We start from the raw sequence: 24,073 nt of genomic DNA, 5'->3' as shown, positions 1-24,073 counted from the left end.
GATTTGGAGAGAGGATATTAAAGAATGCGAGAGAGAGAAAAAAAAAAGGAGAAATGAGAGGGGGAAAAAAGAGGAGCGAAAAGTAAAGGAGGCTTGAGTTTGCCGACACCACTCTTGTGCTTTCGGTCTGCTCTCCGAAGCGAAACCCTTCAATTGAGAGATTTTAGTCGCTTCCCCTTTTATGTGTCGTCACGCTAACTCCAAACAAGTGATGCATTTGTCTAATTGACCAACGGGAAAAGAGAAAGAATCTGATTCCATTACAACATTTCTACGTATGCATTGTGTGTATGTGTGTGTGTGCGTGTGTGTGTGTGTGTGTGTGTGTGTGTGTGTGTGCGTGTATTTGTTTGCAAGTCACAGCATTGTATACACAGGGAGGTGAGTTCATCTCGTCTTCACACACAAACACACAAACACAAACACACACACACATGCACATACACTGATATTAATCTAGTCCCTTGGGCTACGATGTGGAAATCCTTCCCTGGTTTCATTTTATACCGCGTATAGACCTCATTTTCCCCCGTAAATCTAACTGGCATTTTACCTAGTTTGGCTGCAATTAGGAGTGACAGATGACAGATGTCACAAAATTATCTGAGCAGGTGCTCCATGACGTTATGGATGCGTTTGGAGTAAAACCATTGGTATATTAATATTTTACGACAATGAATTAGCTGGTCACAAAACGAGAGTGCGGGACGCATCACACACGCGGTGCATTAACCGCATGGCTCCCTTCTGAAACTCCATTATGGATCGTATCCGTAACACCTTGATATCTATACTGCGGATAACCCATTAATGATTAAGACATTTCTGTAGATTTGCTGGGGGTGACCCCCTAGCTGGTCTACTGGTCAATATGTTTGATTAGCTCCCAGGTGAACAATAATGAACGGAAGCTCTTTTGCACTAAGCCTCATCTTCGTGTTTTCTATGAGAGAAGATTTCTTATTGTGACGTATTGTACAACTCACTTGTGTGACCATGTTCTCATACTATACAATGTATCGTCATAAGGATTAGTGCGAACAACAATGTAACTACATCACTTGGCTCAGTTCAACATTATCAAGCACATACATGTATATGACTTCAGAGCGGAAGGAAATGCCTCAGATTATTGTCGGTTTGAACTTTTGAAGTCACCTCATCTAAACAGGTTTGAATGCGAAGCCGTAACATGAGTATATTTTGCTTTCACATAACGGGTAGCCGCTATCCAAACAGATTTTTCTCCCAACCCCAAGCAGAGAAGATTGAAATTTAGCACAAGGTGGGCCTAAGGTACTCCTACAGCTATATTGCGGACAATTAATAATTTTCAAGAATTGGGGCACTCTTTTCATATAGGGTTAAGATCTGATAGAATTCTGATAAGAAGAAATCCCGCTCTCCCCTTATCAGCACCGCCAGCTGGTTAGTGCTGCGCTGAAATACGTGTTGTGGTCGACAAGACAGCTTGTCCCCCTCTAAAGACCATGCCTGGCAGAGCGTCTCTGGACATATCGTCCTGACAGACGGGCGAGTTGTTATTGTCACCATCACGGAAGTCGTGATGGGTCGAGGAGTAGGGGCCGAGTTTTAGTTCGACCCCACCGTCCCCGACACCTTGACTCACTTCCTATCCAACTCCGTCGTCCCTTGTCAAGGGTAAACGTTGGGAGAGAGGCTTGACCAGTAGAGTTCTAGACTGTGAGCTCGACCCCGTTACCCACGTGATGATATTGGGTGAATTTCGTTAATCCGAAGGTTCGTTAATCCGAACGTGAAATAAGATTCGTTATTCCAAAGGTTCATTATTCCAAAATACATCAGTTCCGTGTACTAGTACCTAGATATTTTGTTTTTCCGAAAAAGAAAGAAAAAAAAAAAGGTTCATTAATCCGAAATTTTATGGAGTTATTTTGAAGGTTCGTAATTCCAAAAATGAAATAATGTTCGATATTTCGAAATGAGAATTAATTTCATTCTCCTGAACAACTGAGATGGTGGCTATTTGACAGAAAATAGAATTCATGTTTAAAATGAGGCAATTTAAAATAGGTCAATTGCAGAGCAACTGAGATTACACTGCTCGATAATATGTGTGTGTGCGCGCGTGTGTGTGAAAACAAAAAAGTGTGTATTATTCACTTTTCCTAAGAAGATTCGAGTTGGCTCCAGGTGTCGTTCACTCCTTCAAAATAAAGTGAAGCAAAGGTGTGATGCCTATTCGTACTCTACGCCAGAACCGAGTCTACCACTTGTGAACTTTTTAAGAGGAGAGTATTGAAAGGCTGCATGCTTGGAGTACTAAGTATCTTGCAAGAACCGAATTCGGCCCCTGGACATTACATAACGGTGTCTTTGGGGGAAGCAAAGAAAAAAAGTTAAGGTGCTAAAACTCACAGACACACACCCAGACATATTTGTAAGAACAAACAAGTTGCAAGTTACCACCTCTTGCTGTTTGTGTAACAACCAGGTTATAAACACCGAGCATGTGTAAGTCAACATCGGAAGACCAGCTTAAGAAATTCAAGTAAGTCCCTATTAGTGTAAGCTAAAGCTTTAACGCACGTTCGATGGCTCTGCCACGGAGGTGGGAAACCCCTCCTTGGTTACACAAGGTGACAAGACAGACCAGCAACGAAAAAGACTGGCCAAAGAAAGTTACAGGTGCATGGGGTGAAAAGGTGTGAGGTGTATCCAACGGGATCAAAGAAGAATGGGCAGGGGAGCGACCACCCCACTTCAGACGGATAGACTGAGGGGGCGCTAATGTGGCGTTGTGGTTAAGACATGACTTTCAATCGGAGGACCCGAGTTCAAATCCGGTCAAGCGCATAGCACACGATCATGGACAGGATGTTTTTACCGACCATGTCCCTCTCGACCCATTGTGTATAGATGGGTACTGAGGCTGTGCTAGGTTAATAACGATGGCAGGTCCGTCTGGTATAGAGCAGTGGCAAAACTGAAGAGGCTACCCTGGATGAAAAAAAGAAGACTATTACGATGTGTCATTACTTTGAATCATGGATACTAACGGACCGTATCTCATTCTTTACTTTTGCAGAGCTAGATTGAAGACCAACGTTTTCCCATTGGTCATTTCGTTCCTTTGCGAGGGGAAACATCTAGTCAGGTTGAGGCTAATAGAAAACCAAAATAAGGCGCCACAGGACCGCAAAGGCGTCATGAAAAGCGCCATTAATCATCTATCTAAAAGTGTCTAAGGCAATACTCCAAGCTAATCTACCGAATTAATTGGGAATTGCTACCTGCAGTGCGAAACAAGCGGAGGAAGACTAAATGCCTTAATTGATGCTAGCAACACACCTTGTTCGACATCAGACACAAGTGGTATTGTCGAGGAATCACGCGGCTGAGACAGGGCTGGGTATTACCATGGAGCTATACAACACATAGCCCATGTTGCTATACAACACATAGCCCATGGTATTACCTTTTAAGTTTGGTATCGGGTGTGCATTGGAACGCGGCCAAACATGCCAAGAGGGAGTTTTTCAACCTCTTGCCACTATTCCTTCGCAGGTGGGACACAATGTAACACAAAACCGAGGCATCAAAGTGGATAAAGATTTCTTTCACAACGATTCGTCCGTCGAGGGAAGAGAAGCTATAGCTCCCTCTCTTCTTGCCAAGTCATCCAAATGAATAAATTGAGCCACTCTTTTCTTCGCGCGACCCATTAAAGTCAGTTAAAGTTCCATTTAGAGCCTTGTCAATACCGACACGAGTTTAGAGAAGATGTTTGCCAACACAACGAGAGCGTAGGAATTCGCGACAGGGGATTCTTAAATACCGTCTGAGGAATGTAAAAATGCTCTATGCAACATGCGTACAAAGAACGAGAACGACATGTAAGATTAAAAAACACACAAACACTTTCAACGCACTCCGACAGTAAATTGCGGAAGATATGCTGCAGATTTAAGTTGCTACTGCCACGACTACAGAATAGCTTTGCTCGTATGTTAAATCGACGTATTTCTTTCTAAAATCCAGGATAGAATTTAAAGCGATATGATTCTTCATTTCTGTATGATTTTTACCATTTCTTCGCGTTAATGCCATGTGACTATCACGGGCACTGTAAACATTTATCATGTCCCTTCTACAGCGTTCACTTCCGTAATGAATAAACACGTCTTATTAATATTAATAGTATGGTTTGACACACATCAAGCAGTTCATTACCTCGGATAATTATGATCATCATTATGCAAATTTCCTTACATTTCACTACATTTACAAGTAGCTTAAGACGTAAAATGATCAACTTGTGTCATAGTATCGCTCTTCTTGCTTTCAAGGTGTTTCCTAGTTTTCGATGTCACCATAAAGGTTAAATCTCAAGGTTGGCTATACTGAAGAATCGAGATTTTTATCATTCTTCAAGAAACGTCTGGTGCAGGAGACTAGGAATGATGTGACTTGTCAGTGAACTTGAGATAGGAAACCAGTAATAAGTAGCAGCAGGCTGATTCACGAGCCTTGCAGCAGCGAAGCAGCGAAGAAGAGAACGCTAACACAGACGGGTGGTGCGGGGTGTATCCCTTCACGACTGGGCCGAAGTTAACTGGGGTGTGTTCTTGAACGTCTGCACGTAGCAAATAACATGACAGGTGATTTTTACGCCCATCGAAAACGTTACAAATTTCCATGAAGATTAGAACCGTGCTGAGAATGACAAATAAGTATGCCTTTCGAGTATTGGTATTTGATGAAACACACATGTATACACACAAAAGCAATGTATGTTCCCGGCACATCACGTTTGACAAATATACACCATTGTGTCACTAAATGTCAAAAAGCAGGAAATATCCTTACTCTTCTCTGAAGACCTCAACTAAATTACTAAAATGAACGAAAATTGAAGTTAATGCACTGTAATCTTGCAATAGGAAACTCATGCAAAATATCTTTATACTTTTTCACATATTGATATTTAATATAAAGATCTATTTCAACAGATTTTCCCCCAATTGAAGTCATCGCAGGTTCTCAGTGGTTAAATAAGTAACAGCAAAAATAATCACTTGATAACAAAGTGATTATTATCATCAAACCTGAAGTAATGAGAAATGTTCACTTTCCGTGCATGAACAGAAAATACATATTTTGCACGCCCTGCATTCAGATGATTAATTTAGCAGTTAATCAAAGTCGAACAAAACAAAAATAGAAAAAGAGTTAAAATCTCGTGATTTTGACGTGCCATAAAAATTCGAGTTTGCTCCGTCAAGAGTCCTTAGAGCAGGGCAAAGTTGACTCTTTATGATGGTGACTTCCTGCCCCCCCCCCCCTTCCCCCACTTTTTTCTTTCTTCCTCGTCACAGATACGAGATTCATACCTGTGCGTATGTATTGGTTAATCCGCCTTCGTGTGCGGTCTACGGTAGCCTCAAAAGAACAACCTCAAAGAGTACGGGGTCGTCATTGAATTCGTCTCTTTTCATCGTCATGGCGGATAGAATGAGGAGTGTACTAAAGCACATAGCATATGGTTTCGAAAAGCCAGCTTCAAATTTACGTGTGCCGAATGTGCCAGGGGGAGAGCGTGTCAGCAACACGCATTTACAACCAAATATCATTCCTACTTTTACTCGATAGCATCTCGTAAATTATGATAGCAAAATAAAGAGCACACTGCATAGGCCTAAGTATTATGCTATTTAATGAGAAGCGTTCAAGTATGGCCTACTGCAGACTTATTTCTTTCTACCGTTCTTCGACAAATTTTTGCACAATCTCAACGCATATTGCAAAATAATAATAAAACGGAACCTTCTCGGTGACGAATTAACTATGTTTCTACTGCTGCAATACTGAATTTCAGCAAGTGCAAGACACAAGGAATAAGTTTTCACCTCCTACCATGAGAGGTGTGTTTAGGGAATGCTCAATAGACTTCCATCTTGATTCTAATATTTTTCTCTCGTGATTTTTTTTTCCAGTCGCTAGAAATATTCATTACTGAGTACTCCTATCAACTGGACACTGTAACTTAATTTACTATACTGAATTGTACACTTCATGGAATTAACCTTATTGTCCTGTCGGTTTATCGCGCGGTATTTGTGTTGCAGAGTCCTGCTGTGTATCAAACAATATTGCAGGTAAAGAAAAGATAATCTTTGCTTAAAGGCAGACAAGTGAGCAAGTAAAAAAATATCCATCATATATCGTGTTCATTCGAAGTAGCTGCACGGACTATATACCCTCAAGAGTCAAGAGTCAATCGTCAATCGTCCAATGGCTTTATAAACTGGATAATTATATATTGCTGTTCGATCATACGGCAGAGGAATCCTACTAACATGTTACCACGTAGATTTATGTCCCTCTAAGAGTTAGTACACATTACTGTAATTTTCAACACATAAAATCAAGAAATACAATCATTTACCACGGAGGTGGAACCTCCCTGCATTTATTATAATGATAGGTTTGATAACAAATACGAACAGGTCAATAAACCGGCCCCTCTTTCATTTTTTTTTTTTGGAGGGGGGGTATTTTTGGTCTTTTATCGTCAATGATCCATGGCTCCTACAGTTCCTTCACCCTTGATTTGGGGGTGGGGGGGGGGGGGGATAGTGAACCGAATTCACAATCGACGAATATTCTACGAAACTTTTGTTTGGTGGTCTGGTATTTCCAGTAAGGGACGGCGATCACCAACACAAAACTAACAGGGCAATTCCCTTTATGTCGCGTTGTGACTGAGCGTTGGTGTTTGTATTTGGTCAAAATTCTCTGAAATGTCCGCTTTCCTTGTCCAAGGATTACGGCGAATCGACGATTACGCGATAAACAGTTTTTCTTCTTCTATATTTCTCTTATTTTTTCTCTCTTTATCTACACTAACATACCCTGGGGAGCTGTTGACCCATGTGGGCGTGTCGGGAACAGACAATAAATTTCAAGATGCGAGTAGACATTTTGAAAGATCCAGCAAAATACCGACATTGTCACCGACTGCGTTCATCGGATTAAAAGCTACAGAGGTATAGTTGAGATGATCCCATTCAAACCCAAGATTCACGTGCCACTTCCTCCACTCATAATATCAGTGTTTGTTGATATATTGGAACAATTGTATCATAAATTACAGCTGTGTACCTTCATACTACCTACACAAGGCTGAACGCAGCAGCAGCAGCAGCAACAACAACAACAACATTATTATCATCAACAACAGCTACAAAATCACCCCCTCCTCAAAAAAAAAAAAAGAAAGAAAGAAGAAAAACGGACAGGTAGGAAGCGACATCTGTTTGCTAACTTTCTTATTCAAGACTCCGAGATGACCATCTTGAAGACATAATTTGAAAGAGAATGAAATTAAAAAGAAATGAAAACTTACTACTATGGACGACGACTGACCTCTGATATGATTGACGGACGCTCGAGATGTCAAGAACCAATCTCCAGTGTCAAGCTGACCTTTGACTGCGGTCAAGCGTCAGGGTCAATGACCCTTGGGATTTGACTTTGGTTTAGATTCGCTCTGACTCCCCCTCCCCCGTCACTTTGACAGCTGCCCTCTTCGGCGGAACAAAGGAGCCAACAACTAGCCCGCCCTCGTTTCGTTTCTAAACAATACATGAAAACGTATCTCTGTGATCACACTCTAGGAATTGAGATGTCAAGATAGTGTATCATTAACCAAAACTGGCCTGGAGTATGCCTACGTCACGAAATTATCCTACAGGCACATTTTCAATTCTGGCCATCATGGCCATGCCCTACAACGTATAAACAGACTGGAAGACAAGACTAGCATCGAGTTCGATTTCGCATGTCAAGGAATATGATTGGATAAGGAGCCGCAAAAACGTTTTCGAGACAATACCGTTAGTTTCACTGCTGTAGTTATTCTATTTTCTTTTTCAATTCTTTCTTAACCCTTCGTGTCCCGGCTGACACAGAAAGCCTCATAGGATTGCACGCACTGTCCAAAGTTCCCGGCACAGAAAAGTTTAATCTCAAGACAAATGTCTCTGTAAATAGCGTAAGTCTCCTATGTGTGTGAGTGGCCTGAAAATCATCAATTTGGTGTCCCTTCGGACATCATCGAAAGAATTACTCTCTAAATCCTGGCATTGTATCGGATTTATAGAGCCGAGTGGTGGGAAGAACCCGGCGGATTACGAAGCAGATGCCGAAAACCGGTAGCAATTCAAGACGTCAAAGCTGACAAAGGCTTGGACTTCAAAGAAATACTTTCAAATAAAACATCACACCAACGAATCTATACCTTTAATTTCAGCTTTATTACGCTCACCTTTATACACGAATCTTCTAGATCACTGCTGTAGGCCTATACACTACGTCCAAATAAAAAAATACAATCCGATTTTTGCATTGATAACGCCCAATGTGATTAAACCCTCTAAATGCTACTTCAGGGTCTTGAAATATAACATCTCAGCTATATTTTGCAGAAAACCCCATTCAAATTAGTTAAGCGGTCACAGAGAAATATGGATTGTTGTAAAGCATGTCATGAGTCTGATTCTTCCAAGTTTAGCACTTGGATGCTCTTGGAACTGCCTATTAATGTGTGATCACAATAGACAGAACTTGGAGGGAAGAGATTCCTGACATGCTCTACAAAATTCCTCATTTCTCTTTGACCACAGAAGCAAATCGAATGGGGTTTTCTGTAAGATGTGGGAAATGAGTTATAGTTTCATACCCTGAAATTGTATATAGATTGATTCACTATTTTTAAAGTTATCGTTGCGGAGGGTACCGCTGTAATTTTTTGGGGGACATACGGTATATTGTGGTGAGGTATGAGTAAAAGAGATGTTCTTAGGAGGATTAAACAATGTACGCTCAGTGTATAACACTTGGCATCCAATATGATCAAAATCACATGATGTTAAAACATTGTGGTACTGAGACCATTCAAAAGAACAGAAACTATCACGTAAACAAACAAGTAAACATTGCTATGGGGCCTAGTGGCGGTGTTCGTAGAGGAGAGAGGGGTCACACAAACCCCGATTCAACGCATTTTTTGGAGTACAGCAGGTCTACATGAGGTGAGTCTAAACATTAATCAATTCATCATACATATGACTTTGAGTCTGGGTGAGAGATAATAGACCAATATTATGCTTATGCTTATGCTTCAGGTGCTTATGCTTTGGATAGCTGAACAACATAATGCAAGCATTACTTTCTACTTTATACATCAAATACATTCGTCAGTATTGTTGACCGGAAATGAAATTAATGCATACTATATTCTGGAATCAAAAGCTTCGTCCATCTGTTGTCATTTTTTTTTTACATTTTCTTTTTTTTTTTTTGGGGGGGGGGGAAGGTTAAGAAATTTGAGAAAATTGAAGGAAGTCTCACCACCTTTTCAAAAAAAAAAGAACCAATCACATCCGTACTTGTGCTCATTTCGTTTTCCAGATAGTTCTCCACTTCTTTCTTAAAGATAATATAAAGTTTTGGTACCTCAAAAGTTTCCCTGAGTTTCCTTGTCTTAGTTTGTGTTTCAGGTTAAAGTACCTTTCATATAACTAACACTGTGAGATTTACTCGCCCCAAAGTGCTCTCATGTAATAGTAATCATGCAATAATGGTTTCGTACAGTGCGTGTATATTGATTATCGCGGTACCGCGTCGAGTCAAACTAACGGCTCGTTCGAATTCAGAGCCCGCTCTGCTCTGGTACGAAACCATTATTGCATGATTACTTAGACATGAGAGCACTTTGTGCCGAGTAAGTCTCACAGTGTTAGTTATATGAAAGGTACTTTAACCTGAAACATAAACTAAGACAAGGAAACTCAGGGAAACTTTTGAGGTACCAAAACTTTATATTATCTTTAAAATCCATTCTCTCACTTGACATAACCTCCCCGACAGAGAGAGGAAGAAATAAATATCGCTCAAATAAACGTACCCCCCCCCCCGCACACACACACACACACACATACACACACACACACACACACTTACAAACAAACAAACAAACAAACAAACAAACAAACAAACAAACAAACAAACACACAATCACACATACAGGTATAAGCCTACATAAGTGTTTTGAGGGCACGTCGAGAAAGAGCATTAAGACATGACATTTCCTGCAGGTCAGAATTTCATTATGTACATTTTTTGTTTACAGGTAGCGCTACTTGAGATATTGTTTCACTTTTCTTGTTGTTGCTGTTGTTGTTGTGTTGTTATTATTGTTTTTTTTTTGCTTATTTGTTTAAGGCACATCCGATTTTCAAAGTGACATTATAAAACTGATTTAAGACTCCCATGGGCAGTTTTTCAGCGTGGCATTCATTTGATCAGTCCCGCTGCTGAACATAACACGCGCATGTTGACCCCTCTATAAACGTCAAGAAATGGAAATGCATACTTCCACTTTCGAAGGGAAAAGACGCGTGGGGTAATATACGACTGAATGATATCGGTCATGTCACTTTAACAACTTGAACTACTTTGGTTTTTTTTTTCTTTAAGGAAAAGTATTGAAAGGCGGCACGTTTACCCAAGAAATGAGAGGGGAAAAAGAGTTAATTCATCATTGGTATAAACGTGTCGAGGAGGCGTGCGCAATGAAAAAGAAAGATAGAAAGAAAGAAAAAAATACAAAAAATAGAATATCAAAATTAGCGGTAACATAACATAACATAACAGAAATAGAAGGCTTGAGCGGGGACATGTTCTTAATGACATATGGACACATTGGAAATGCGGATTTACCAACATGCACATAGCATAGCATCCCCCAAACATCCAAATTGACTGTAGTTACATTCTCTCCCTCGTAGAATTTGCCTTCGCTCATTCATGTACATGTTTGTGTGTGTGTGTGTTTCATTTGTACCTTATAGCTCATGATACAAAATGCCACAATCGTGTGTTGACACTGATGGTCGCGCGTCCAGGAAGAAAGACAAGAGATTTAAATCGAGGTTAACCAGACAGGTTGCAGGGCCTTAACTCCACCTTACAGTCAACCTTCGACGGGTAGCTCCTTCGTTGTGGCGTGCCAGATGTTAGACGACCCAACGGGAGCACTGAACGCTAATATAGTTGTTATTTCCTCGTCTCAAACAGTGGAGGATATTGAAACAATAACCGGCTAGACAATTAGGCAAATTAGACTAGTTAATGGCTATGGTTCCCCAGCTAGTCTCGGTTCAAGCCGAACAGTCTTCCACAAATACCTGCCGCATCTGCTAGCATTGAAACAAGTCGCTTTGTGTGCATGGTGGTAGCAGCATGCGCCTCACTTGGATTCAGATCTACCGGAATACAATTGCTTGTAATGGAATGTGTGATCCAAGTAGAGCGACACGTGTAATTGAATCACAAACGACTAGTAAAAGACTAGGCCTATTTACAATTACGATCTAATTTTTCAAGTTGAAATCGAAACTGCGTTAACGCAGAGGAATAAATCTTATGAAATCAAAAAGAAAATGAAATTATACATTACAATGGAAGTATTTTTTTCAATAAAAAGTAGGCCTACATCTTTTTTTTTTCACAAAACAAATATATCAATAGGAGACACAAAATTATAATTACGTAAGTTTTAGAATATGATATCGTCGCATCTCCATGGGAAACAAAACAACACAAACTTACTAACATTTTGCTTTATGTGTTGAACTTGATTTTTTTTTCTTATCATGGGGTGTAACACCCCGATCATCAGAGCTGGTTTCCATAGGGGATCATATATTTGTAATGACAATCCTGTACTGTCATGCTTTAGCGTCTAGCCATAAAGCAAAAGCTATGTACTTTCCTTTTGATGAAATAAACCAATATCTATCTATCCATCCATCTATCTATCTATCTATCTATCTATCAATCTATCTATCTATCTATCTAACTTTATCTCTCTATCTATCAATCTATCAATCTATCAATCTATCTATCAATCTATCTATCAATCTATCTATCAATCTATCTATCTATCTATCTATCTATCTATCTATCTATCTATCTATCTAAAGGTGAATTACACATAATCATAGCAAAACTTAAAGTTGAATATGAACTCCTTGGAGCAAGACTAATCCTGTCTTTATAGAAAGGACAGAGAAGAACAAATGAGAGGGGAACTTGATTCACGATTCCTATACAGGAGAGCATCCTGTGATACGGTTTGGGGAGGATCAGACAAAATTAGAAGTGGGAGGGGGAGGGGAGCTGCACCCTGAATTAGAAGGAGATGCTGGGGGAAATTGAATTTCATCTTTTGTCTACTGTCTGTCAAAGGTCCCAGAGGTCGTTTGTAACCCAAGGAATTTCGACTGGTCCATAACGATAAACATCATAATCAGGTGTATTGCCCACGGGAGTTCTCCTCCCATCCTTTGTCTTGTCAATAATGTCTCCGCACAGTTGTAACGGCAAATCGAGAACTGTTGTTTCGTTTGTTTGTTTTTGATCCTGTACTGTGCATCATTTAATTTGTTTCTCTCCGTGTCAAACAAGGTGTTAACAATCTTACAATTAACCCTTTAGGCCTTATTAAAATACAATGTTACTTAAACCAATAAAACTCTGGAAGATACGCGTGCTCTGATGCTCCCTCGTATGACTAGAAGAAACGAACCAACAGTCCGCCCTTGCTCAAGTTGATGCAAACACCTTAAGGGGCATGAAAGACTCCATAATTCACTGGAATATCATATCCTCCAAAAACAGGTGGCACATTTCTATGGTAATCGAAAAGTTAAAAACACGGGAAGATTAATTAACAGCTTCACCCTACATTGTACTAGAGTAGAAACATCAATTGGGCTTCGAAGGAAGGAGTATAGCAAACGACCGTTCAGACGTAACCAAAAGTGCGTCAGACAGTAACCACATCTGTAACTAAATCACGTGAATCACCAAATATAAAGCTTTTTGTCGATTGTTGTTGACATCGCAAGAGGTCAATTCTGAATGAAATGATATTGTTGATGCTCTTTCGACTTGTTTTCATGCTTCGCTTAATTTCCTAGTTCTTGTTCGGGCTTATTTTGAGAGGTTGCTTTTGGTTATTTATTATTGAACAGAATGTCACACTAATTCATTATCTCTGGTAATCATGTGTTACAAATCGTTATTTCAAAGCTAATTCAACTTCCACCTTTGATCCTGGACAGACTTGGAAGGAAATTTACATCTAGCTTTTGGACTAACGTAGGTCACATTTACAATCTATATTAATGGACATCCTTGCTTGAAAATTAAAGAAAACATGCTTCTCTTCTTCGCTGTAGTTTTGAAAGAGTCTCGCTAAACATGACCTGTAAAATCACAAGTTGTGTACACGTGGGAAAAGAGTGATCTTCTTCTTTTTTCTTTCCTTCTCTTTTTGTATTAACATAAACTTGTACAAAATGTATGTAGGAATTAAGTTTTGTGCGAGTATTATATAGCTGCATTGTGTTTATGCATGGACTGGCCGAAAACAGCCATTGGCTGAGCCCATTGTGACAAAATGAAATGAAATTAAAAAGAATGAAATTTTAACTCTCATTTATGGCAATTTTTGGCAAGAATTCATTGATTAGTTCTGCTTGAGGATCTGCAAAATAAGATTTACGCGTTCCTATTGGACATATTTGCATATTCTGAATCAGTTTGCATGTGACTATAAAAAACAAGAACGAATGTTGGGAAGTTTGGTGAAATGTTATAGTATGTTGGTCCAGCAGGCTGATGCATAACGGATGAAAAAGTAAGGAGAAACGTGTTAAATCTCTTTTGCTCCACATTATGATTTTTGATGAAAGTTTACTACCAAACGTGACAAGTATATACGAATATGAATCAATTGCTGAATTTTATTTTCTAAAATGATGTACGAGAAACCAACACTTTCCCCTTTAATCTTAATTTCCACATTTCCTTTGAAATTGAAAGCAAGCAAGTAAATCATTAGCTTTTTATTATTTATTTAAATTAGGTGCTTTTGATTAGTTCCCCTTTGATAATCTATAAAAAAATTCATGAATATGAAAAATTCTGCAAACTTTTCCTTTCATCATTCTGACTCATGTTTTTATTTTGATCCTTTTATTTTCATTAATCACACTATCCATAACGATTAATGTTCCTGTTTTCTCCGCTGGATACATGATACAGCATTAGACCATGTAACTAATCTTCATGTTTTTATGATTATTGCCAACTCATCCACGTACTTCCATGCACAGCGTGCTTTTCACTTTTAATGACACCAGGAAATTTGATGTCACGGAATCTACAGATTAAATCAGAACTTCTTCCCGTTTTTGTTGTATTTTTATGACAGTTTAGCCATAAAAAGCCTCGCAACTGAATGAGTTCGTGTAATTTGAAATAGTATCGCTAATTCATCCACGAACTAAACATGCGTAACTCCTGGTGGAATCGGGATGACAAAAATAACTTTTAGCACAGCCATTACATTTTATGATCAACGCCCTCTATGTCGGATATTATGTAATTACGTGAATTTGCTGTCACTTGATCACCCTAATTGAGGGAACACGCAAAATGATCTTTACCTCATGAATTCTGTCGATGTAAATGTCTATTTATCAAAGCTTGACAAGACTAGACTTTGTATATTGAAAAAAAAAATCAATTTCGTTTTGAGTATGATGTGAGATATCGATACACACACGTAATTGTTATCAAAACAATATAAGGAATATACAATATTATTCGTGGCGACCCTACGAAGTCTTCGCGTCAAAACAAATACTTATGTGTTGCTCAATTATTTCTCATCGACCCAGGCTGAAATAACCTGCTGTAATCTTATCAACAACAAAAAAACCCAAACTTTTATAAAAAAAGATGTGACGTAAGATACTTGATTGAGGAAATTTCAATCCATTGGCTGTTTTCTTGTCTAGACCGAATTTATAAACATGACATTAATGGCTTCCTCCTCGAAATGATGATGAGGGTACAGTGTATATTTTTTCTTTTGTTTGCTGATTTTCTTTTTTTTTTCAGGAAAATTCTAGAATGACTGAAACTATGGTTAATATTTGTCTGTAGTCTAGCTGTCTCAGTGTAGTAAATCGTAGTTGCATGCTTTCCTTCACGGAGTAACGTATTCCGATAATTCTCCAAACCCACACAGATTCAGTGGTAACATTATTTTGATGTTTCAAAGCGTATGAACAACAATGTACGGGTATCTGGATAATACCATTAACAGTGGATTTGACACCTGTCTGTAATACGCTTTCCTTCGCGAAATACTGTGTTCTGATAATGTTCCAAACCTATAGAGAAGTTCAGCAGTAATATATTCATGTCAAAGCGTAGACAACGATGTAGGCATATTATGATAGTGGATATGACGCCTGTCCGCAATGTATTAAGCGTGTTAAGTGTAGCTGCATGCTTTCCTTCACGAAGTACTGTGCTCTGATAATGCTACAAACTCAGGGAAGTTCAGCGGTAATGTATTGATGTTTCGAAGTGTACACAAAATGTATAATTATAACAGAGGATAAGACGCCTGTCGAGCAATCAGGAGCTCGTGGGTTCGAATCCCATTCGAGTATTTATGCCAATGATCTTCATCATATGGCTATAACTCAAACACTGAATGATTGGAGTTTATTTACGTCGATGAAGGTCAGTTTGTCACTAGCCATAAAACAACACAACCCAAGAATAATTCATTTGATTATTAGGGTGTTAGCTATCTAACTAACACTTAAACGACGAATTAAAGGACAACTTCATCTTCATATACATATGGAAAGAGTGAATGCAGCAATATCAGTAGAACATATTAGTGAAAGTTTGGGGAAAATCGGACAATCCGTTCAAAAGTTATGAATTTTTAAAGTATCTGTGCAGTCACTGATGGATGAGAAGACTACTATAGGGTTTGATGTCACATGCGTTGAACGAGAAAAGGAAAATATAATGAGAATTTCACAAAATCTTTTTTTTTTCGAGAAAAGGGCACATTTCCTTGATTTGTCACTGACGTATATTATGGGTATTACTATTCCCCCAGCCTTCTGAAAGAGGCAAGTCAAGTATTATTTTATTATGTGAGAAAAGTGAAAGAATCTTCCTTATATTTTCTTTATATTGTTGTGCACATGTGATATCACAATCTGTAGTAGTCTTCTCATCCAGCAGTGACTGCGCAGATACTTTTAAAAATCATAACTTTTGAACGGATTGTCCGAGTTCTCCCAAACTTGCACTGGTGTATTCTTATACAATGTAATATTGCTGCATTCACTCATTCCACATGTATATGAAGGTGGACTTGTCTTTTAAATGCCTTCGTTTCGATATCTTACGGGAACCTGCCTCCACCTCTGTATCACAAACATACGAAAAATGAATATTATTTATGATCACGAAAAAAAAAATCGCGTTCAAAAAGTGAGGTCTGACCACTAAAATGTAACCCTTAATATAAGTTCAATCACTTTGGCCATGAATGTTACACATATTCGCATGATTGGGATTTCCCTTTTACCCGATGTAAATCAGCTGGAAAATGCGAACTTTTTAAAGACGAGGGTAACAAGGCTATAACTATTTTAAGACTTTATATTCATTGCATATACTTCAGATTAATCAATCCGCGGTTTCCGCCGTAAGCTAATCCATATGATCGAGTATGATTATATAGGGCTCGATTAATTTCGTTTAAGGAGCAGATCGTGCACCACTCGGTTATGTGGTTTTGTGAACTTTAATTAGCGGGTTTTCACGCGACGGCACATCAAGGATTACGATTGCACACGAAGCTGAATATTATATCTCCGCTCAATATATTTCGGCAAACAACAACAACAACAACACACTGACAAGCAAACTTTCGCTGAAAGAAGAATGTTACGCTGACGCCATGTTGAAACATTGAATGCGTGAAGAACAACAAACTGCTGTGTGTTGTATCCTCTGCTGCCTGCCACGGGCAAGATGATCATCTTGTCCCAACTTATCGCACATTAATTCGTCATCAGTGTCATGCTCATGTTGATATGATATCAATACGATTAAACAATGATTCAATGATTCATGGAAACGTTTTGTCTGTCTTGTTTGTAAAGATTAGGTAAATACCTTACCACCATGACGCATATCGGTGTCCGTTGAATCGTACACGGTTCAATGCCGTTTACATCGCTGAATCATACTGATCTCCTACATTTTGACTCACAGCCACAAGCTGTCAGCGATTCACTGACAGTCGATAATCAATTCTTCTATCATGTCCGCACGGGATAGATAGTTAAGTGTCTCAAACAGACAGACACTCGCATCTCATCAAAATATTCAATATCTAACAGCCAAATACTCAGGCGGCGAGATTTGTAATCTAAAACTTTGATATTAATTACTATCTAATGTGCAGCAAACGTGTAGTATTTACTGAAGAACGCTTTCATCTTCACAACATAGTTATTGTAAGTAAAACCCAATGATATAACATGTATACCTCAAGCATTGAGTGATGAAAACTGCTTTATGCACATACCCTTGCCCTCGCATTTCATCAAATAGGCCCTACTCAATGTCTAACAGCCGAATACTCAGGCGGCGAGATTTGTAATCTAAAACTTTGATATTAATTACTATCTAATGTGCAGAAAACCTGAAGTATTCACTGAAGAACGCTTTCATATTCACAATATCGTTATCGTGAATAAAACTCAACGATGTAACATGTGTGGCTCAAGCAATGAGTGATGGGATGTTACTGTTTTATGCACATAACCATCACGTGAACTTTTGACGAATTACGTCATTCAAAACTTTGACAAGAATCCACTCGCTGCGTACTATAGCTAGAGCTCGTAGAATGCCGAGTTCGCTCGATTGCCTTCCGACCCCTTGGATTCCAGGCACGTAAAAAAGAAGTTTGTGGCGTGCATAGTCATCACAAGAAACGGGAAAACTCTTTACTCGATTCGGGAAAGTGTTGTCAAAATCTGAATTGCTGTCATCGTACTCTGCAGATCACACACACTTACAGGCAGTCATTGTGAAGGAATAAATCCGTCAACAGAGAAATGAATTAATTAATAATTTATATCAATCTATATCACTGTACATTCTTTCATTTACTTTATAACCATTGTGTCATTACGGCAGCTATATTTCATTGTCATATTCTTGTAATAGGTATTTATCTTCGGTTATCAAACAACGTGGTTATTACATGGCCGGGCTGTATTTATCATCGATTCAAATTAAAAACGGCTCTCCATCATCCGCTTTTTCTTCTTGTTCTACGTGTACATTGGTTTGTTTTGACACGTCTTTATCGACAAACTGCGTATTGTGATCTTTATATCTCTTTGTATCACGGGTCTAACAGACATTAGTATGAAAAAAAAAAATGCAAACAAACATACCTACAAATACGTACTTGTGCCCGTCACTGATTCATTATCCTGTCAATCATTTTCTTTTTTTTAAAATATTTTCCCACAAATGGTATACAGTGTACAACATGCATGGTAAAGTCCCTTACAGGTGTGCCATCTGTCATTCACTCTGCCCTTCTGTATGACTCCCAGAACCAGCTGGATGGGGCTCAAGATAATCGCACTTTTTATCCATTCCAAAGCTCGTCCAAAGCCGACACGATTACCATTTTTTTTTTCTTCGATGCCGAGCTCAGGGGGAAGAGGTAACCGATGATCAAAAAAATTCCTGCTCGTATTGACGAAGCTATAAAGCTTACACCATATCTGAAAATCTGCAGCAAGCTTGTGATTGAAAGTTCATTATAGCGGTCAATGAACTTCGTCTACCTCCCCCCCCCCCCCCCTATCCTATGATCCCAAGATGCTGGATGAGATATGGACGTGGCTTATCTACCACTTAGCTGTTACAATGTAGTTAAAAGAAGAGGACAAAAAATGAGGAACAAAACTACGAAGTTAACGAATGGGACCATTCTGATGAATGATGGTTTCTAATTGATGCAATAGAAGTGTGCTGTTATAATCATGGTACAGTCATTGCACTCCGAGAGTACATAGTGTGAGGCTATTCTGATTACAGGGATAACTGCTCCTACATTATGATCCTCTATATTGGTTCGTTATTCGTGTTTGATTGCTAGACATGGGGGTGCGTAAAGATTATCTACTAGTATATGAGACCACGAAACACTAGACATATTGTGTCTGGATACTTCAACGGGGCAGTGATGCGTTACTAGTAGTTTTCTCCACTATTCGTATACATTCGGATACTCGACGAATTCATTTGGCACGTAACCCAGTGAGAGGTATCCTATAATGTTTGAACATTTTGACATTGAAAGGTAACACGTTATAAGGTGATCATCTGCGCCTGTTTTTCCAGGCAATTTTATCTGTTCCCGTATAGAATGGAAGCAGCTGGGAAGAGTGTGTCTCGTTGCAGAGGCGACGGGTATCTTTCCCCAAAGTAGCGTGGCGACAAAAAGTGCTCAAAAAGGAAAAAAAAAACATGAACTCGTAATATTTCACTGACAAAATATAAACATCACAGCAATGAAGAATAATTAGCACGTAAAAGCAGCTCGTATATTGATAGTCAATGTTGTTAATGCGGAAATCGCATCAAGTGATTACTGTCACTGCGAGAGAGTGACGGAAATCTTGAGTTGGGTACCGGGAAGGGATAATCGGGAATCGGGAATCGGGATTGGGATCGGGAATTGGGAATCGGAGAAAAGGACAAGTGTCCTACCTGCCAACGTCGTCGAGCCAAGAACTTCTTGTGTCTTTCCGTCGACAGCTTGTTCTCACATGCCCTGGTTCGGGTGCTGATCTCACTCAGCCACGGGTGTCTGAAACACTCATCCACCGTCATGCGCTTACTGCGGGTAGGAGAGAACGGGAGTGAGAAACAACCTTAAGAGAATGGCTCATTGAGGAGCGGGGAAGACTTTGAGGGGTAAGAAAAGACAGAGAGGTGGGGGAGGGGGTTAAAAGTTGGCGTTCAGGTCCCATGGAGGGTGAGTCACATGTACCGCGTTTCCTGCATCTTCGGATGCGGCTAGTCTCGCCCGCACTCCTACTGGAAACTCCGTTACTTCACCCCTCGACAAATTGGCCCTGGCAGGTTGGAATCAAAAATAGGAGCTACTCCATCCCATAAGCCCATTCCTTTCCACATCTCGATGGAGTTTAGCATCTGTAATTCCCATTCTCCCGAAATATCAGGACATGAATAAATCTGATCCACACAGTTGCACACCATTCTGACACAATGAACCCTGTAGCTAAGTCCAGTAAAGTTTTTTTCTTCATGAGTACTGATTCCATCTCCCTTCCTCCGACTTTACTTTGAACTTCTTTCTTTTATTTTTAGGGCATTTCATGACTGAATAGAGTTGCGTTTTCTTTTATGTGTGTGATTGATTTTGCTGGTACACATGTTCGTCTAGTAGAATGTAATCACATTTTTTCCGCTTGCAATCGATGTGATTGATGTGATCATTCAAGATCAGAAATAAAAGGAAAATACCAAAAATATATCGCAAAAGATATCAAGGTCGTTCTGGTAGGCTTTGTTTGTTTTTGCTTTTTTTTGTCCCTAAAAATATTGAGGCATAAAATATGAAAATCTTAAGAAACTGAAACTAGACTTTCAACTGTACAAATTGTTTGTCTTGAACTGATTTTCTACTTACTGCACTACACTGGCTAAAAGGGGTATATCTCACTGAGCTGCAAATGTTTGCGAGCGTGGCAAATTCTAGGGAATTTCAGGGTTCCTTATAACAATTGCAATCAAATTCGTAAGCAATTGCAATCACATTTGCAAGCAGTTTTCATTGTCGCAAACAGTTTTCTTGTCGGAAAGAAATTTTAAACATGTTCAACATTTCTTTGAGACAAGAAAAACCGTTTACGACAAGGAAAACTGTTTGCGGATTTGATTGCAAATTGCTTACGAATTTGATTGCAGCTGTTAAAGAACCCTGAAATTCCCTAGAATTTGCCACGCTCGCAAACATTCGCAGCTCAGTGAGATACCCTCTTAAAAGGAAATAAGCAAAAGAAAACAAAACAAGCTTGCTGAAGGAACAAACAGCATGCAAATGACTTCACATTTGGGCTGGGCCATCTGTCCAATTGTGTTGCTGTGCACGGTTAAGATGAAGGTTAATGGTGCTGTGTCGCTAAACACGCTGCCATATCGAATTCGCTCGGGCAGCATTCAGCCAATTATCACCCGCGCTCTGACCCCACGCTTCTCCGTCCCTGCTTCCTTCCCCCCTCCCTGTAAAAATGCTGTACCTACCTGCCTGCTATCCTCAGTTTTCTGATCCTTCAGTAGTCTTTGACCCCAGTCGCGTCAATCCTGCACCTCTCTATGAATTTTACATTATTTTGTCAAACATTGCAAATATGAGCGCAAAAAAACACACGCGTTCAAAGGTACTATTCACCATTTGGAGCAGTGATTTAAAAAAGAAATGTTCGAGTTATCACATTTGATGCTTATAGGTGTAGGTCAGTTATATCACAAAACACCCTACCATAATAAACATTTCGCAATAAAGCCTAAAATATAAGGAGATATATATATTTTTTTGTAATAAACCATAACTGTAGACGGCTTAGTCTAGAAACATTTTTGATATAACTATTGTTCACATTTTGTATTTTCAAAACTACTTAACATTGGTTATTTACAGTATACTGATCCATTTTTTTTTACATAGGCTGTTTCTGTCCCTGACTCACATTTTAGAACTATTTTGAAGCACTAGAGCTGGGTTTTTGTTCACACAAAAATGACTGCCGATTAGTTCACCACTTCAGAAATCTCATACTGTGCCAGGTATTTTGAGACGATAAAAACAATCTTACATACAAACATACAGACAACTAATATTTCCTGGTTTTAAGTCAACAGTACATTTGCGAAATTATTTGAAGTGTAATAACGAGGCACGGTGCACAGATTATTGACCCGTTTTTGAATAAAAGTATGTGCTCATGCATCTTTACTCATATCCAAATTATATCACCGATATTCACAGTCGTTTTCAAAAAGAAGCCAGTAAATGTACAGAGGTATGAAGTGGATAAACGACATCTCCTTACGAGAAACAAGTTAAGTTCCTTCTGCTTATAACTATTGCAACAGCAAACTACCCTAGAATCACAGAATCACTGACTGTAATGCGGCTGCAATTAGATTTACAATCTGTCTGCCATCCCTCAATTTTCTGTGTTCTGAAGCATTATGTATCTCTTGTATATATATAAAAAAAAAAATGGGTTGAAAATTAGCCCAGGTTGGTGCGAAGATCATGAGATACATTCCAAGGTATATTTTGCATGCTGGTTGCCTACGGTACAAAAAGATACACAAGATATTTGGCCAGTGTAGGGCGTGGTAGGCTGCCTACCACGCCCTTCACTGGCCAAATTGTGTATCTTTTTGTTTTTAATTACAAGTAAAGGAAATGGATTTCCCATGCGATAACCATTACCAATGGGTGACAATACTACGATAGAGAATAGGAAAAACAATTTACATCCCTGTATTAAACACATAAAATCTGCCCATATACTTGAGTCTGCTCATATACTTGCCAAACCATGATGTTAACATCGCTATGACAGGATGCACTGACCTTGAAATTAGTCCAAGTTACTGAAAATATTAGTAAATATGCTGATATGCAGGCGGGAAGTGAAGGACTTGCAAAAATGGTGATAACATATGGAACAATGTTACTTGCAGACAATAAGTATAATGCATCGATACTCTGCGTTCTTCTGCGAGTAGCAAATTGCACGTCAACCATTCGCCGTTGGATCGAGAGCACAGGGATACAGATACGCGTGCACACCCTCTCCCCCCCCCCCCACATTTCCCCTCCTATCCCCCTCCCCCATCCCCCCTCCTCTCTCTCTCATTCTGCCGGGGCGGATCTAGCTTTTTTTGCTAAGGGGGAGGGGTGGTGACCATGACGATGGGTATTGACAAGCAAAAAAAAAAAGAATGCTAATAAAAAATAGCCTGAGACAAAGTGCAAGGAGCTGCATGTGTGGGTCTGCACACTTCATGACGTTTTTCTATGCACATCACATTTCCACTTGGCAGCCCAAGGAGTGGGGGGGGGGGGGGTTTGAACCCCTACCCCACCCCCACCCCCCCCCCCCCCACACCCACGTAGATCCGCCACTTCTCCGCATGTGATCTACAATAACCCAGTCTGAACAGGGTGAACACAGCGAGACAACATTTATCCTCATTATTTCTTTGAGCTGCTGAGTGACTCATCAATCATGTTTGCCCTAACCACAAGCTGCACCGCGAACATCATAAATTCATGCATTCATGTAAGAGATATGAGTCAAAGATTCGTGTAATGAGTACTATAGCAAACAATTAGGACACGTCATTATAATGATAATACCTTCTTTATCCAGGGTAGCCTCTTCAGTGTTGCCACTACTCTACCAGAGGGCCCAGAAATTATCATTACCCTACAGGCGCTGCCAGGTACCCATAACAACGATCGCCATGATTATATACATACATATGAAAACGCCTAATTACTTCGGCGTCATAATATTATAATCCATTTTATGTAGGCCTATATAAAATCAGACACGTTTATTTTCAGGGACTTAGTGCAACCGATTACTAACTTTCAATATCGCGCAATAATGATAATAATATAAATAATCGCAAATATCACACAATGATAATCAATAATCACAATAATCACTCGTGTTATCTTTTATCCATCATGACAGTTGTCCTATTTTTGAATAAACAATTTAGTAATGTATTCGTACATCGATCAAGGTGACTGGAAGAGTATCCATGTCAAAAAATTACGTAACACAATACCCGCCCTCTAGTTATTCCCATTTGTTCTGTCTATTTGGCTCAATAATATTTTGTGTCGGATAAAAGTCACGGTCGGTCAGAGTGTGAAATATCACGTAGACGTCTGTCTTTCAGGAAAACGAATTTAGCTCGGCGTATAATGTTCCCTTGCCGACCTATATACTGCGCTATCATTACCATCTGGTTGAGATAGGTGTGA

At 39.4% G+C, this 24,073-nt stretch overlaps 1 protein-coding gene across 1 annotated transcript in view; it reads right to left on the bottom strand.

Moving 5' to 3' along the window:
* The window catches only part of LOC139728604 (uncharacterized), a 151,705-nt gene that overhangs the window by 34,515 nt on the left and 93,117 nt on the right, over positions 1 to 24,073 (bottom strand). Inside the window, exon 7 of the mRNA XM_071639548.1 lies at positions 19,741 to 19,870. Coding sequence (XP_071495649.1) covers positions 19,741 to 19,870 — 130 coding nt within the window. The remainder of the gene's footprint in view (positions 1 to 19,740; positions 19,871 to 24,073) is intronic.

Source organism: Diadema antillarum, unplaced genomic scaffold, assembly GCF_040938485.1.
Source record: "Diadema antillarum isolate AM-2024a unplaced genomic scaffold, OU_Dant_1.0 scf00000019, whole genome shotgun sequence".
Lineage (NCBI taxonomy): Eukaryota > Metazoa > Echinodermata > Echinoidea > Diadematoida > Diadematidae > Diadema > Diadema antillarum.
This window is presented reverse-complemented; position numbering and strand designations above follow the sequence as displayed.